General features: G+C 40.5%; 1 protein-coding gene across 1 annotated transcript in view; it reads right to left on the bottom strand.

Annotated features, from left to right (window-relative positions):
- Nucleotides 1-2339: 2339 nt before the first annotated feature.
- The window catches only part of LOC128666290 (protein SSUH2 homolog), a 55689-nt gene continuing 39438 nt past the window's right edge, over nucleotides 2340-18590 (bottom strand). The window contains 6 exon segments of the mRNA XM_053720779.1: nucleotides 2340-2763; nucleotides 3561-3668; nucleotides 3838-3943; nucleotides 4425-4517; nucleotides 4680-4759; nucleotides 9749-9811. Of these exon segments, the coding sequence (XP_053576754.1) occupies nucleotides 2620-2763; nucleotides 3561-3668; nucleotides 3838-3943; nucleotides 4425-4517; nucleotides 4680-4759; nucleotides 9749-9811 (594 nt within the window). The 3' untranslated portion in view covers nucleotides 2340-2619.

Below are 18590 nucleotides of genomic sequence, written 5' to 3'. Positions count from 1 at the left end.
ATAAAGTTTTTTTTTTTTAATTAATGTATAGTTTTGCTAATTTTTAAATAACATTGCTCTGATTTTCAGACTCCTAACCAAGCCCCAAAGTTTTATGTGAATACGCTCGACTACCTACTCCAGCTTGCTCCTGTTTGTGTAAAGGGTCTTTTCATATGCAAAAGAAGGGGGAGGGGGGGGGAGTGTCTTATTTGCCACTTGCAGTGGGCTTTCCAGCTACCTTTTCAACAGAGCCAAAGTGACAGCTTCTAAGTAAGTTTTTAAACAGTTTTATACTGGATTTTTAGATCAGTATCTGTGCATATTATTCTTTATAGTAGTGTCTTTTACATGCAGTTATATGAAAATGAGTGTATACTGTCCCTTTAAGCATGTGATTGCTTCTTTATTGAGTTAATTCCCCTTGCTCTGGTAATTACTATTTGGATATACTGGTTTGATTTCTGCTTCCCCTGACTACGCTACTTACTTGATTTATAACTTTGGCTTTTTTGTGGACTGCATTTATTTAATGATTTTGTACTGATTTTCCCTATGAGGCCTTGACCCAGACTGTCTGACTTAGATTATGATAACAAATGCAAAACATATAATTTTATTCTAACTTTATGACAGCGGCTATCCTTGGTGTCTGTGGACTAAAGCTCAGATTGGCTCCTTCAAATAAGGCAAATGGCAGGTGGAGTTTGGCTTTTGAAAAACAATTGCAGTAAAAATTATGTTAATTTGTTTTAAAAATGTTTCAACTTGGTTGCCATTTTCTTCTATAGCACTGGTTTTCAAACCGCACTGGTTTTCAAACCTGTCCTCAGGCCCCCTAACAGGTCAGGTTTTCAGGATTACCTTGGGTGAGAGCAGGTAAAATAACCATATTTACTAATCAGCTGATTGTTTCACCTGTGCTCCAGTTCAAATATCCTGAAAACCTGGCCTGTTAGGGAGGTCTGAGAACTGGAGTTGAAAACCCCTGATGTATAGCAATAGAACAGAAATGTCCTGCAATTACAAGGTGTCTACTGTCCCTTTAACATATGTAAATAGAGAATTATTGTTAAACTGCTATATGTGATGGTTCTTATTGTCTGTATATCAATGTTTAAACCTCAATTTAAAAAAAATAATCTACAACTGGGTTAAAGGGACATGTCATGATCCGGACAGATCATACATTTTTTAAACAACTTTTCAATTTACGTCTATTATTTTTGTTTTGTTTTAAGTTTTGCTTCATTCCCTTGGTATCCTTTGTTGAAGGAGCAGCAGTCATGCACTACTGGGAGCTAGCTGAATCCATCAGTAAGCTAATAAGAATAGGAAGATATGTGCAGCCACCAATCAGCAGCTAGCTCTTGCCTCTGAGCATACCTAGGTATACTTTTGACCAAAGGATACCAAGATAACTAAGCAAATTAGGTAATAGAAGTAAATTGGAAAGTTATTTAAAATTGCGTGCTCTGTCTGAATCACAAAGGAAATTTTTGGGTTTCATATCCCTTTAAGTTAAGAAATATAAATGTATTAAAACTGTAAAGAAATATTATTATATTTTATTTATAAAGCGCCAACATATTCCGTATCGCTGTCCATGGGTATAATTAATTTAAAGGACCACTCATTGCAGTAGAATTGCATAATTAGCAAGTGCATAATAAAAAGACAATGCAAAAACACCTACTCTGAATTTCAAATAAGTAGATTTTTTTTCTGACAAATGTATTTTTTCTCCCATTTTCTGGCCCCCTGTATCATGTGACAGACATCAGCGAATCACAGACTAGTATACGTATACCCTGTGAACTTGTGCACATGCTCAGTAGGATCCTGTTCCCCAGAAAGTGTGTGTATAAAAAGACTGCAAAATTTGATAATGGAAGTAAATTGGAAAGTGTCTGAAAACTGCTGCTCTGTCTGAATAATAAGTCTATTTTGACTTGAGTGTCCCTTTAAATAAAACAATTTAAAAGAAAAGAAAAAAAAATGTAAGAGACCAGCCAAAATTTGCCAAACACATATAGGAGGAATCGAGGGTCCTGTTCCTATAGGAACTTACAATCTAGAAGAGTAGAAGGATGGGAAACAGGAGGTAGGGACTGCAAGAGTGAGAAATATGCAACATTTGTGTTTTCCATTCAAATAACAATATTGTTGTATGTGGATAAGATTGTAGATATGCAAAATAATCAGATAACCATAACAGAATACTTCCAACTTATATCCTATAGCGCCATCATGAGGTCATTTTTTAATGGTGCATCTAAAATTATAATTCAAGTCAGTGATAGCCAACTTTCTAAGATATGGGATAATTACTATGACCAACATCAGGAAAACGACAAATGCAAGATTGACAATATGTTTATTTAGAAAAAAAAATGTAAGATGTACATTTATTTTTGTAGAAAAAAATAAATATACAGTTCTTTAAAATATGAAGTTAATGCATCTTCTTTCACATTACATAATACTTTGTATAAGAGTAATTAATATGTGTAACTTTTAATATAATCATATAATCAACAACAAGGGAAACATGCATCTGCCACCTATGTTCAATTGAACAATCCGCTAGGTACACGTGGTCATTTATCTGCTGCGTTCTGGTTGGCCTAAGAGCACAGATCACAGGATTACGCAGCAGCAGCATGTTGCAGGGTATTTTTTTGTATAGACTTTGTTCTCTTTTCCGTACACAAAGTAGTTGTGTTTATCTCCTTTCCAGTTATATTCCACTAGGGTGAGGGGCAGCCATTCAATTGTTTGTCTCTGTGGGAAAGAAGAGTCAGATTAAGTTTGTGTGAATTTATCTGTCCCAGGCAAGTAGGTTATCATCATACACTAGTAACTAACATATATGAATGTTCCTACAAAACTTCAGCAGTTTTAGTATTGATGTACAAATAAACATATTTGCTTCAATATGTAACAATATTATAAAGCTTAGAAATATCTTTGTATACAGATTAACAGACATTTATCAATATACAATCTAGTTGCTGATCGTAAAATAGATTAAGTGTTTGTCAAGATCTTTAACTTGAAAAGGGTGAAAAAGGTTTAGTAACCGGCTTTGTGTTTGTGTCAGACACTAGCAATCTTGTGTATCTGTTGTAGTGCACACCTTGATAGAATATATGGGGGGGGGGGGGGAAGAAAAACACACACACACGGAGGGGGAAAATAGAGGAAAAGGAAGGAAGAATGAGGGGACCATAAATGTGAGGATATAGAGATATATATATATATATATATATATATATACACACACATATGTGTGTGTGTGTGTGTGTGTGCGAATGAGTATGAGTATGTATGTGTCTATGATTATGTGTGGGTGTGTCTATGTGTTGTTTATGTGTGTACGGTGAACATTTACTTTGGAAATGCCATGGAAAAAGCAGAATGTTGAGTGCCTAGGACAGCATAAAACCTAAATATGCCACTGGCCAAGTTACAAGTGCCTGTGCACTAATAAGTGGGTCAGAAGTTTGCAAGTATTCAAAAAATAACCCTTCAGACAAATATACACTAATGTGCCATTTTTTACTCCTAGGAAAACCTACCTGTCTGAGTATGCGACTTGTGGAGGCAAACTGAGAATGGTGCTGCTGCAGAGCATTCTGTGATGTTTGGTTGATGGTGGGATCAGGGAAATTCATTATAGGAGGCACCTGGGTGTGAAAATAAAAAAACAATATCAGCAACTGTTTGTCTCACAGCCATATTGCCAACTGACCGCACCAGCGGGCACCTCTTGGTCAAGGACAGGCTGGCAAACAGAAGATGCGTGTCCTTTCAGTAACTGGGATGAACTATATAGGGCATAATAATCATTCTCACCATGAACTGTTCATCAGTAAACATTTTCTCTCCGTTTACTGCCTTGAAGTGATCAGTAGGAAATTCAGACTTGTGATCGGCAATAAATTCAAAAATATTATTTTTCCTGTTGGAAGAAAAAAAAAATCAAATATCATAAAACCCACATCCCTGTCCAACTAATTAGGTAACAGAATGATACCAATCTCTCCTAAGCACAGAACTAGCCAATAATTCCCAAATTTTTGTGTTACAAAATTTGAAGTACTGTATAAGATAAGGAACTGCAAAAACAATGGAGGTTTTTCTAATAAAATGGCAGTATGAAAGTAGCAAGCCTGAATTACTTCAGTAACTAGTCAAGATTGGATCCTCCAAATAAGGCAGATGGTGGAGGAAGTTTAACCACGAAAAACAACTGCTTTAAACAAAGTGTTAATGCATTCAGAAAGATCACTAGGCTGGTATCATCATTTATTGCAAGACTACATAAAAGTATTGTAAGTACAAGGTATTAATGTTCCTTTAATGGATGTGCAATACTTTTAAGTAGATATGTTAAAAATATAACATTTTGATCAGAATATTCTACACATCCACCTCCTTACCATGTGACATTCAACTGGATGTAATTCAGAACCTGCCCTCTGCCGGTGCAGCCAGTGCAAATTACATGACAGGTACTAGAGCATTCCTTGCAACTGTAGGGAAAAAATAAATAAAAAGAGGTTTGCATTTATGAGTTAACAACACAAACAAATAAAAGCACATCATTATAAACTAATAGAGACATTCCAACAAATCCCCATAATCATGGGCTTCTTGTGTTCCCCCAGTGAGTAGCTCCAATTTTCCAAACTTACCTTTGTGTCCCATTTGCAGAGCAGTCGCTGCAGTCCTCATCGTCCTTACGGCCCTTTCCATTGCAATTTGTGCACTGCACCTGTAAATGACAAAAGCAAGGGATATAGTTACATGTGAAATGACACTCAGAAGATTTTCTATTGACCATGTCACACAATCTCCCTGACAATAATAATTATATACAAATGAGGATGACCTTCATCTTGACATAGCAAGGTATAAAGTAGGCAAAGTGTCAAGAAAGTATTTTTGAAAATGGGGGTAATGAAGTTGAGAGAGTAAGCTGTACTAATACTGAAAATGATTTGGATCATAGGCTGCCTATAGAATTGTTAGCTTTATACATCGCCAATGTGTTAGGAACTACTAATTGCGTAATGTTCTCTTTATGTGTGATTACTGGATAATGCATCTGGTAGTACTGGATAGATATATACACACACATATATATATATATATATACATACACACAGTATATATATATATATATATATATATATATCTATATCTATATCTATCTCATGTGTAAGTATGTTTACCTATAACATATCACCTTGTTTGCTGAATTATGTCTTTTTAAGGTGATAGTCTAGACAAAATTAAACTCTCATAATTCAGATAGAGCATGCAATTTTAAGCAACTTTCTAATTTAATCCTATATACATTTTTCTTCGTCTCTTGGTATCTTTATTTGAATGTAAGGTTAGGACCCAGCCCATTTTTGGTTCAGCACCTGGGTAGCACTTGCTGATTGGTGGCTACATTTATACACAAATCAGAAAGCGCTAATGCAGGTGCTAAAACAAAAATGGGTCGGCATCTATGCTTACATTCCTTCTTTTTCAAATAAATATACCAAGATAATGAAGAAAAATTGATAATAGGAGTAAATTAGAAAGTTGCTTAAAAATTGCTGCTGTATCTGAATCATGAAAGTTTAATTTTGACTAGCCTATCCCTTTAACCTGTACTCTACATTTAGGTATTACAGATAGAAAACCCTTTATCCAAACTGCTTAGAAATGGAAAAGCTTTGGATTTCGGAACAGTTTGGATTTTGCAATATTTGCATCTGTAAAATGGGACAGTTAGGAGTTGGGATGGAACGAAGTGTAATAAAAATACCCTTCATCATTTAGGCAACCTAGAAGTAGTTTTATATCATTTTTTTATATATTTGTATACATACTACACTCAGATAGATAGTACAGCACTGTAATCAGAAAGGTAATATGTGATGTTTTAATTAAAAGAAATAGAGACTATTATTTCCATTTTAGAAGACAAAAAAACTAACCAAAAGACACAGGCAGAGAAGATTGTGACTTACAGGCTGGGAAAAATACTAATTTTTACTAATTTTATTTAAAAAAAATATTAAACATTTTGGATTTTAGAAGAAGTTTGTATTTTGGAATTTTGTATTTAGGGATTTGTACCTGTACCGGCAATATATGCATGCCAATTGCTCTATGCATGTTGAGTTGTTGAACCTGCCCACTGCATGTGGCTAAAAGTAGCCACCAATCAGCAAGCACTACACCCAGCATGCTGAACCAAGAATGGACTGGCTCCTAAGCTTACATTCCTGCTTTTTAAAATAAAGATACCAAGAGAACAAAGAAAAAATGATTTTAGGAGTAAATTATAAAGTTTCTAAAAATTGTTTGCGCTATCTGAATCATGAAATTAAAAAAATGTATGCTTACCTGATAAATGTATTTCTTTTTTTACACGATGAGTCCACGGATCATCTAATTACTAATGGGATATTCACCTCCTGGTCAGCAGGAGGAGGCAAAGAGCACCACAGCAGAGCTGTTAAATAGCTCCTCCCTTCCCTACAACTCCAGTCATTCGACCGAAGTTAGGAAGAGAAAGGAAAAGCCAAGGTGCAGAGGTGTCTGAAGTTTACAATAACCCACAACCTGTCTAAAAACACAGGGCGGGCCGTGGACTCATCGCGTCAAAAAATAAATACTTTTATCAGGTAAGCATAAATTTTCTTTTCTTTTTTAAGACACGATGAGTCCACGGATCATCTAATTACTAATGGGATTCAATACCCAAGCTAGAGTACACAGATAATACAGGAGGTACAAGACAGGGAACCTAAATGGAAGGCACCGCTGCTTGAAGAACCTTTCTCCCAAAAGCGGCCTCAGCCGAGACAAGAGTGTCACATTTGTAGAACTTTGAATAAAAGTGTGGAGGACCAAGTTGCAGCCTTGCAATCTGTTCCACAAAAGCCTCATTTTTGAATGCCCATGAGGAAGCAACAGCCCTTGTGGAATGAGCCGTAATTCCCTCTGGCGGCTGCTGTCCAGCAGTATCATATGCAAACTGTATGATACTCTTCAGCCAAAAAGAAAGAAGTAGCCGTAGCTTTCTGTCCCTTACGTTTTCCTGAAAAAAACACAAACAAAGAAGAAGACTGACGAAATTCCTTAGTCGCCTGCAGGTAAAACTTCAAAGCACAGACCACGTCCAAATTGTGTAGGAGACGTTCCTTCTGAGAAGAAGGATTAGGACACAAGGACGGAACAACAATCTCCTGATTAATGTTCCGATCAGAAACAACCTTAGGAAGAAATCCTATTTTAGTACGTAAAAATACCTTATCTGAATGGAAAATAAGGTAAGGAGACTCATACTGCAATTCCGAGAGCTCCGACACTCTTCTAGCAGAAGAAATAGCAACAAGAAATAAAACTTTCCATGATAACAACTTAATATCTAAAGAATACATAGGCTCAAAACGGAGCCCCTTGAAGAACTTTGAGAACTAAATTAAGACTCCATGGAGGAGTAACTGGTTTGAACACAGGCCTGATCCTGACCAAGGCCTGGCAAAAAGATTGAACCTCTGGGACATCTGCCAGACGTTTGTGCAACAAAAAAGATAAGGCTGAGATTTGACCCTTTAGGGAACTAGTCGATAAGCCTTTCTCCAAACCTTCTTGGAGAAAAAACAAAAATCCTAGGAATCCTAACTCTATTCCATAAGTAGCCCTTGGATTCACACCAATAGAGATATTTACGCCATATCTTATGGTAAATCTTCCTAGGTCTCTATGACCGAATCAGAAAAACCTCGCTTGGATAGAATTAAACGTTCAATCTTCCAAGCAGTCAGCTTCAGAGAAACTAGATTTGAGTGAAGGAAGGGCCCTTGAATTAGAAGGTCTTTCCACAACGGAAGTCTCCAAGGTGGCAGAGATGACATGTCCACCCAGATCTGCATACCAAATCCTGCGAGGCCAAGCCGGTGTAATGAGGATCACCGAAGGCCCTCTCCTGCTTGATTCGAGCAATGACCCGAGAAGAAGCGCAAACTGAGGAAATAGGTATGCTAGACTGAAGGCCCAGGGCACCGCCAGAGCATCTATCAGTACCGCTTGGGGGTCCCTGGACCTCGACCCATATCTCGGGAGCTTGGCCTTCTGTCGAGATGCCATGAGATCTAATTCCGGCTGACCCCACTTGAGAATCAGGATAGAGAACACTTCCCACTCCCTCGGATGAAAGGTCCTCCCACCCCTGGGATGTGGATCGCCGACAGACAGCAAGATTGGGCCTCCACCCACTGAATTATTTTGGGTTACTACTGTCATCGCTAAGGAACTCCTCGTTCCTCCCTGATGATTGATGTAAGCCACTGATGTTATGTTGTTCGACTGGAACCTGATGAACTGAACGAGGCCCAACTGGGGCCAGGCCAGAAGAGCATTGAAGATCGCTCTCAGCTCCAGAATGTTTATAGGAAGAGCAGACTCCAACTGAGTCCAAATTCTCTGAGTCTTTAGGGAGCCCCAGACTGCTCCCAACCCTAGAAGGCTGGCGTCTGTTGTCACAATCACCCAAGATGGTCTGCGAAAGCAGGTTCCCTGGGAAAGATGATCCAGAGACAACCACCATTGAAGAGAAATCCCTCGTCTCATCCAGTAGTATTAGAGGAGACAAATCCGTATAATCTCTGTTCAATTTGCCTGAGTATGCTTAACTGCATAGATCTGAGGTGGAACTGAGCAAACGGTAAGATGTCCATTGCCACCACTATCAGCCTGATTACCTCTACGCACTGAACCACTAATGGCCGAGGAGGGAACTGAAGGAATCAACAAGTATCAATAAGTTTTGATTACCTGACTTCCGTCAGAAAAAATCTACATTGATAGGGAATCTATTATAGTTCCCAAGACAGTTACTCTTGTATTTGGGACTAAGGAACTCTCCTCCAAATATACCATTAATCAACCGCTGGGAGGAGATTATCACATACAGCCCCATGCATTCAACTGTCCAAGGTATCCCCTAAAACGCCTAGGAGAAATAACTCTGTAAGCCTTAATAAACAGCTCAAATTTAACGAGGTATATATAAAAAATAAAGTGTCTGACCTTTTTCTGAGTTTACTTCCACACCCCAGAAAGAGTCAGCACTTACCTCATTTTCTGCCTGAAAGCAAGGAAGTACCCAGGTATTAAGAGGTCCTCTCCGTCCCATGGACCTGTAATATAACGAAAGTCCTGAGTAATCCCTCAGATTTCTTGGTAAGGGCAGCATCAGTATAGAGGAGGCGCAGTGAGAATTATGTCCCACAAGTTCCCATTGCTCTAAAGCCACCAAAAGCTCTACTGAAGAGACTGATATGGACTACGGCTACACCCTAGAACAAAGCAGCACAATCTTGCACTACTTTAAAAATAATAAACGCTTCATTGAAGAATCTAATCTAACACCTCACTTTACCTCTTCCTATCACTAATGTAGGCAAAGAGAATGACTGGAGTGGGAGGGAAGGGGGGGAGCTATTTAACAGCTCTGTTGTGGTGCTTTTTGTCCTCTTCCTGCTGACCAGGAGGTGAATATCCCATTAGTAATTAAGATGATCCGTGGACTCATCGCGTCTTAAAAAAGAAATATGGGTTTCATATCCCTTTTAGCATTTCCTCACCAATACCCGCCCACCTACCCATGACATTTATGCCACCAGTAGACACACTGCTTGTATTCCATGCTTCTCCAGTTTTTGAGTCCCCTATAAGCCCAATGGATCCTACTCACCCGACCAACACCATGGCATTTCGTGCAAACAATTTTGCCTATCCCCAAGCACTGTGGGCAGGGCTGCAAAAAATAAAAAACAGAGGTCACTCCACATTGGACAATAGGCATTTAACACATATATACATATAGTTATAGTGTGGGAAAGCGTTGTCACAAAGCCCTTAGAATTACCAATAATTCTGATAATATGACATCAATGTTACACAATAAACATACCATATACAATGTATACTATATAGGTGTATGACTGTATATAAAAAAAAACACAAATTAGAAAGTATCAATTATAATATCCTTTTTCCCTGTTTTGTTTGCCATGTGCTGCTGGCAGCCATTTTACTCACCTCTCTTGCTGACTCTGGTGCATACTGTGTGATGCTGCTCATTTCCTGCACTTCCTTTTATGGCCAGATTAGTGTACATCAATCCGTGTGAGACAGGATGCAGTCTCAGAATTGTGATGTCATCACTTATTATTTAAAGGGCCTCTGTTCAGTATGCTTTGCCCTTGCGTTGTCTCAGACCTGTTTGTGAGAGCTCCTGTGTATTATCTGGCTGTCTGACGTCCCTCCTGTTTCCTTATCTCTGGCTTGTTCCTGACTCTGCCTGTTCTCCTTGTTCCTGATTCCGGCTCGTCTGACTACTCGCTTTGGCTCCTGACTCAGCTCGTCTGACTACCAGATCTGGTTTTGATTCCTGGCTTGTTATTTGATTTGTGGACTTTTTATTATTTTTTGCTATTAATAAAGGTGTGATTATTTTTGCACTTTATGCAAGGGCCATGAATCCTGATGGTGCTAATAATCCACCTCTACCTGCCATAATTTCCAGGATGGATGAACAGGATCACCCGCTTGGATCAATTTGCCCTAGCCCCTGCTTACTCGCACTGCACATTTGGACCAAGTGTCCCGCAAGTTATGGCTGCTCCTGTTTCACGCTGCTGCACCTAGTCCTACCAGGAGCATGTCCGGTTCTGCATCTCTACCTCAGCGTTATGGAGGGAATCTTAATCAGTGCAGAGGGTTTTTGAACCAGGTGGGCATTTACTTTGAGATGTTACCTCAGGCGTTTCCCTCTGACAGAGCTAAGGTGGGATTTCTCATCTTGTTACTCTCTGACACAGCTCTTGCCTGAGCTAGTCCCTTGTGGGAGACTAATAAACCTGTGATTTAAAATTACCCTGAATTTGTGGCCTCCTTTCGAAGGGTATTTGATGTTCCGGCTCGCTCCTCCTCTGCTGCTAAACGACTCATGTCCATTCAGCAAGGTACAAGATCTGTTGCTCAGTATGCCATTGAGTTCCATACACTTTCCACAGAGGTAGGTTGGAACAATGAAGCCCTTGTTGCCGCCCTTCTTTCATGGGCTCTCTGATGCGATTAAAGACGAAGTTGCTGCAAGAGATTTACCAGAAGATCTCGAGGTACCTGGTGTCTTTTTTTTATCCTAATTGACATCAGACTAAGTGAGAGGCCCTCTTTCAAGGAGCGCTTGCGGAAGCCTCCTGTTCCGTTGTCTCCCTACGTGTTTGTTCCCACCCATGCCTCCTGGTGACAAAGACGAAGTTGCTGCAAGAGATTTACCAGAAGATCTCGAGGTACTGGTGTCTTTTTTTTATCCTAATTGACATCAGACTAAGTGAGAGGCCCTCTTTCAAGGAGCGCTTGCGGAAGCCTCCTGTTCCGTTGTCTCCTACGTGTTTGTTCCCACCCATGCCTCCTGGTCCCGAGTCACCAGGTACTGCTGAGCCAATGCAGTTGGGATTCACCCGTCTCTCCGTGGCGGAGAGGGCCTTTAGGAGAAGGGAGGGGCTCTGCCTCTATTGTGGGTTACAGGGCCACCTTTTGAAGTCTTGTCCTACACGGCTGGGAAACGCTCACACCTAAGGTCCTGTCTGGGGCAGACCTTGGGTGGTTTATCCTCATCTCCGGAACAGCTAAAGGAGAAATCTTTGGTTTTGTCCTTTCCTGGGTGGACTCCTCCAGAGTCACCCAGGCTCTTGTTGACTCTGGTGCTGCGGGCTATTTCATCGACAGAGCTTTTGTATCAAAGCACTCCATTCCTGTTTTGCCTTGGTCCGTTTCCGCTTGCTATTGAGGCCATTGATGGCAGGGCCCCTTCAGCCCGCACTCGTTACTCACGAAACTGCTCCGTTAACCATGGCTGCTGGGGCTCTCCATTTTGAAACCCTATAGTTCCAGGTGATAAACTCTCAGATTTTTCCGGTTGTTCTGGTTATCCCTGGCTCCAAAAGCACAATCCAGTCTCGACTGGCGCAGGTCCGAAATTTTGGTCATGGTCTCCGCAATGTATTCCAATTGTATTCGGAAACCAGTTAAAGTCTTGTGCACTTCTTCCGGTATCTCAATTGCCAGAGGAGTACCGAGAGTTCCTAGACGTTTTTGACAAGGTGCGTGCCGGTATATTGCCTTCTCACCGGTCTTAAGATTGTGCCATAGACCTGCAACCCGGAGCCATTCCTCCTTGGGGCCGGGTTTAACCCTCTGTTTGTTGCAGAGAATTGTGCTATGGAGGAGTATGTTGCCGATGCTCTGTCGCTGGGGATCATCCGCAAATCCTGCTCTCCTGCAGGGGGTGGCTTCTTCTTTGTGAAGAAAAAGGGTGGCAAGTTAAGGCCATGCATCGATTATAGGGGGTCTTAATCGTCTTACCATTAAGAATGCTTACCCTATTCCGGAACTCTTTGACCGCCTCAAGGGAGCTACGTTCATTACTAAACTTGATTTGAGAGGAGCGTACAATCTCGTTAGGATCAAGGAGGGCCACGAATGGAAAACAGCATTTAACCACCAGGAGCAGGCATTATGAGTATCTTGTAATGCCCTTTGGCTTATGTAATGCTCCTGCTGTTTTCCAGGAATTTATTAATGATGTCCTACGAGATATGTTGCAACAGTGTGTTGTGGTGTACTTGGACGACATTCTCAAACACTCACCCACACTTGAGGCTCATCGTTCTGATGTTACACGGGTTCTTCAGAGACTAAATGAGAACGGCCTGTTTTGTAAACTCGAGAAATGTGAGTTCCATCAGGACTCAAGTAACCTTCCTAGGTTATGTTTTCTCCGTTGCAGGGTTCTCCATGGATCCTAACAAGTTATCTGCAGTTTCTGCAGTGGCCTCGCCCAGTTGGTCTTCGGTCTATTCAACGTTTGTTTGGGGTTCGCAATTACTATAGAAAGTTTATTAAAAACTTTTCTTCCTTGGTCAAACCTATCAGAGACATGACCCATAAAGAGAATGATCCACTACATTGGTCACCTTACTGCCATTAAGGCCTTTGATAGTCTTAAGAGGGCGTTTGCTGCTGCTCCCAGTTCTGGCTCATCCTAACCCTGTCCTGCCTTTCGTTCTTGAGGCCGATGAGTCTGAGACTTGAGTAGGTGCCCTCCTTGTCTCAACGTCCTAATGCCTGACGGTTCCTTGCATCCCGTGTGGTTTCTTCTCTGAGAAATTGTGTCCAGCGGAGTGCAATTATGAAATTGGCAACAGGGAATTTAATGGCCATAATTTTGGCACTCAAGGAATGGAGGCATCTTCTCGAGGGTACTAGCGTGCCAGTGCTCATTCTTACTGACCACAAGAATCTTAACTTATCTATCTGAAGCAAAATGTTTGTCGCCCCGACAGGTCAGATGGGCGCTAATTTTGTCTCTGTTTAATTATGTGGTCTCCTACCTGCCTGGTAGTAAGAATTGTTAGGGCTGATGCCCTCTCGACAATTTCCCCTCTGTCCAAGGAGGAGTCTGTACCTACTCCAGTTATACCTCCTGACCATATTTTGGCTACCATACGGTACTAATTTGACTTCTCCCTTGGGGGAGGAGATCCTGGCTGTACAAACCATGCACCTCCTGAGAAACCTAGTGGTAAGTGTTTTGTTCCTGAGAATCTTGAACTAAACTTTTGCACACTTACCACTATCCTAAAGCCGGCAGGTCACCCAGGCAAGAACCAAATTATTTGGTCTGTCACTCCACAATTCTGGTGGCCAGGTCTTCGTTCGGATGTTGCTGCGTATGTTGCCTCCTGCACAGTTTTGTGCACAGGATAAGACTCTCAACGTCTTCCTGTGGGGTCTTCTTCAACCTATTGCTAATGGTGAGTGTCCTTGGACACATCTTTCCATGGACTTCATTGTCGAGCTCCCTGTTTCCAAGGCAATACTGTTATCCTTATGGTGGTTGACCATTTTTCTAAAATGTCACATTGCATTCCCTTGAAGAAGTTGCCTTCCGCTCAGGAGCTTGCTTCAATTTTTGCCCAGGAGGTCTTCCGTTTACATGGGTTACCCAAGGAGATAGTGTCGGACTGGGGTAGCAAGTTTGTCTCCAGATTCTGGCGTTCCTTTTGTGCTCAAATGGGGATCCAGCTTTCCTTCTCCTCGGCATATCACCTCAATCCAATGGGGCTGCGGAACGGTCTAATCAAGCTCTGGAACAGTTCCTCCGTTGCTATGTCTCAGATCACCACAATCATTGGTCTGAACTGTTACCTTTGGCAGAGTTTGCTCATAATAGTGCTATTAATGCTTCCTCCAAGTTATCCCCGTTCATGGCGAATTATGGGTTTCAACCATCCTTGTTGCCCGATTCATTCATGTCTCAGGGTATTCCGGCTTTGGAAAGAGCATCTCCGGCAACTCCGTTCCACGTGGGTGCAGATTCAGGATTGCCTTCATCGTTCTATGCAGCGCCAAAAGTTCCAGGCTGATCGTAGGCGTCTGCCCCGCGCCTTCCTACCAGGTTGGTGACAGGGTTTGGCTGTCCTCCCGCAACTTGAATCTTTGTGTGCCTTCCAATAAACTGGGCTCCCCGTTATGTTGGTCCTTTTTTGAATACTCCGACGGGTCAATCCTGTGGCCTACATTCTTGACCTTCCTCCTGCAATGCGCATCTCCATCGGTTTACCACTGTGTTTCCTCGTCCCCGTCCTATCTTTGCTGATAACCATTAGGAGTATAAGGTCAGCAGCATTGACTCTCATATGTCCAGGGGGCCGCATACAGTATTGTGGTTCACTGGAGGGGCTACGGTCTGGGAGGAGCGGTTCATGGGTTCCCTCTTCTGATGTTCATGCTCCCGCCCTCCTCCGTGCCTTCCATGCCCATTTTCCCAGTAAGCTTTTTGGTCCTCCCGCGGGGAAGGGGTCATTGAGGGGAGGGGTACTGTCAGGGTTTTTTTCCCCGTTTTGTTTGCCATGTGCTGCTGGCAGCCATTTTACTCACCACTCTTGCTGACTCTGGTGCATACTGTGTGGTGCTGCTCATTTCCTGCACTTCCTTTTATGGCCAGATTGGTGTACATCATCCGTGTGAGACAGGGATGCAGGCTCAGAATTGTGATGGGCATCACTTATTATTTAAAGGGGCTCTGTACAGTATGCTTTGCCCTTACGTTGTCTCAGACCTGTTTGTGAGAGCTCCTGTGTATTACCTGGCTGTCTGGCATTCCTCCTGGTTCCTTATCTCTGGCTTGTTCCTGACTCTGCTGTTCTCCTGTTCCTAATTCCGGCTCGTCTGACTACTCGCTTTGGCTCCTGGACTCGGCTCGGTCTGACTACCAGCTCTGGTTTTGATTCCTGGCTTGTTATTTGACTTGTGGACTTTTTATTATTTTTTTCTATTAATAAAGGTGTGTTTATTTTTGCACTTCTCGTCTCAGTCTGATTCCTGGCACCACAGACAATCCTAGACTCTAAACAGTATCTCTGGGATATAAAGTCTCAGTTAAAAAGGAGAGAACCTGGGCTCCAGGTGAATCAAAAAAAAGGTACTGATCAAGTTAGCCGTTCCAAGTATATGAATACAATTTCTACTTACAGGACTTAACCTCAATCCATATGAGGGTAAGTAATGCAATTCAGGAAAGGTAGAAAACTCCGCAAAACGATATCCGCCGCCAGATCCGTGTAGTACTTGCAGGTCCTCTGCCTTCAGTGCTTCCTGTAGTGTGGTGTAGGTCAAGAAACTTCCCTTTAAGTGTACTAGGAATATGGAACAAAAGAAGAAACACGATAATAGAGCAACCCTGTTTTTATTAGGAAGTAGCTATAGCTCTCCACGGTGCCCCAACAATTTGTGCTCAAATTTGGTACCCTCACCAATATGAAGTATGCATAAGCAGTCAGGGAAACCATATACAGGGTGAACGTTTCAACTTCCTGTATGTTACACAGGAAGCTATCGTAGTCCGTAAATTAGTGGGAGTTAATAGTTAAAATTCTGGAAAAATCGCCCAAGTAAAAAACAATGCAGATAAGAACAATCTATAAAATGTAAAATAAAGAACACTTTAGACTGTGTTCATAAACCTTACGCGTTTCGAAGGATAGAGATGATAGAGATGATAGAGATGATAGAGATGATAGAGATGATAGAGATAGAGATATATATATAATACTCTCCCTTCTTCATCAGAGGTATTTTAGTAAATGAAGCGATACGCTTTTAAACCGGAGGATGCGGCACTCCCCCGGTTCACATCGCTTCTGATTGGCTAGATCACGTGCGGTACTTCAGTTACCGATCAGCTCATTTGACACACTAGTATAGTAAACAACGCTGTCATGTCAACTAGCATATTAGAATGACAGACTCCCATTTAGAGGATTCCTTAAAAGCATGATTTCAATACACATAATCGGATTATCAAGATATCATTTGAATTCTGTGTTTCTCATATATTATATATATATATATATATATATATATATATATACACATATATACATACATACACACACACATATAGAGAACAAGGGAACTAGACATGGAGGAAATCCTTAAAAGTAATAAAAATACAGAAGATAAGGCATTTAGAAAGGGTCATAAAAACAATCATGGAAATGATCATAAAAACAAATGTAAAAATAATACTACAGCCTTTATAACATAAGGAAGGGGCGGGAGAAATCAAAAATATTCTAAAGAAAAACTGGCACATCTTAAAACGCGACATATTTCTCAAAGACATCACAGAACAGGGACCGTCAGTGGTCTTTAGACGCAATAAGAATTTAAAAACAAATTTGACCCAAAGCAAACTGAAACCAGCTCCCCGTAGCAACTTAAATTGGCTAGGAGAGAAATCCAAAAGATTTTTCAAATGTAACAGACTCAATTGCGAGGCCTATATTCATCACTATAAACACAATGAATCCAACTAAGTCCTTTACTTCCACTACATATGGTCAAACATTTGAGATAACATGCCAGTGCAATTGCAAAACCAATTATGTAGTTTACCTTCTTCAATGTAGTTGCAACCTACAGTATATAGGCAGAATGACACGTCCTTACAAGAAGAGGGTTAGCCGAACACATAACTAACATTAAAGCAGGATTAAAATCCTATAATCTGTCTGTACGATATAAAAACGTTCATAATAAAGATTCATAATGTCTAAGAGGAACAGTTTTGGAGGCATGTACAGAAAAACAAAAAGGGGGGGGGGGAACCGTAGGCCTCAAATTAAAGGGACAGTATACTGTAAAATAGTTTTTTCCCTTAAGTGTGTTTTACAATTGCTTTTTTTACCAACTGCAGAGTAAAAAATGTATGAAAAATTAAGCTTAAGGCTTATTTGTGTATATTTAAGCTCTGATTTTGTGTTTTGAAGCCACAACCTAATAAAAATGGATTGAGCTTGTAGGGAATAATCAGATCTCATTACTGTATCACATTGGTGGCACATGTACCTGCTTCTTTATCTTATATCTGTCCTTAAAAACAATCACCAGTACTTTGAGAGAACAATGGAAAATCAACATTGTATTACCTTATGTCTGCTATATCTGACTGGGAGTGTCATTTCTTCTGCTGGCTGTGTTTACAAAGCTTAACTATAGCTGGTACGCGCGGCCACAAACTTTCAGAATAGGTGGGGGATACCACAGGCTAAATTAATCAATTTCAAATGCCAATATAAAGGGTAAAGGGAGCTACTTGTAAACAATTTAATACACTCCAGCAGGTAAAGTGGATCATTGGGAACAAATAAAGCGGGAGAACATTTTTGAGGTAAACTGTCCCTTTAAGGCACCTACTGGATCCATACCTTAGGGCACATTGATCTGGCTGCCTTCCTAACATAGTGAACTCACACTTAAAAGGAATTAAGTTTTGGATCCTTCATGCATATATTCATACATTCATGATTCAAACGAATTAGAGATATCCATTAGATTAAAAATAGGTTCCCCCACATCATGAACATTGTATCCTCTTTAAAGTCCTTACTAGAAAGCAGAAAATGAGCATAAATGTTGTATATAATAAAATTACAAATGGTACATATAGTAAAGAATTGGGCAGTTGATAAATAAGTCTAGGATGAATAAATAGAAGAAATGGTATTCATATGTTTATTGTCAGTATGTGTTAGAAAGACCTTTATATTCCTATGAATACATACATATGGTAATAATAGGAGAATTACATTAAGAATATGTTTTTGAATGTTAGAAAGTGCTACCTAGTATGTAAACATTTGTGCTTGTGTAAGTGTATTAGGGTTTAATCCTTGTAGCCACCTTTTTATAAAAAGAATGGGTTTTTAAAATCCCCTTGGTTTCCAAAAATCTTTATTTCCTTTTTTTCGTATTATCATAGTAGCATACAGTACTACTAGAAAGCCGGTCTATATATACGAAACAAAGAATTTAAATGATATCCTGGATAATCCGATTATGTGTATTGAAATCATGCTTTTAAGGAATCATCTAAATGGAGTCCGTCATTCTAATACGCTAGTTGAAATGACAGTGTTGTTTAATATATTTACTTGTCAAATCAGCCGATCGGTAACTGAAGT

This window comes from Bombina bombina, chromosome 7, assembly GCF_027579735.1.
Source record: "Bombina bombina isolate aBomBom1 chromosome 7, aBomBom1.pri, whole genome shotgun sequence".
Classification (NCBI taxonomy): Eukaryota; Metazoa; Chordata; class Amphibia; order Anura; family Bombinatoridae; genus Bombina; species Bombina bombina.
Note: the sequence above shows the minus strand (reverse complement) of the source record. Positions and strands in the feature narration are given on the sequence as shown.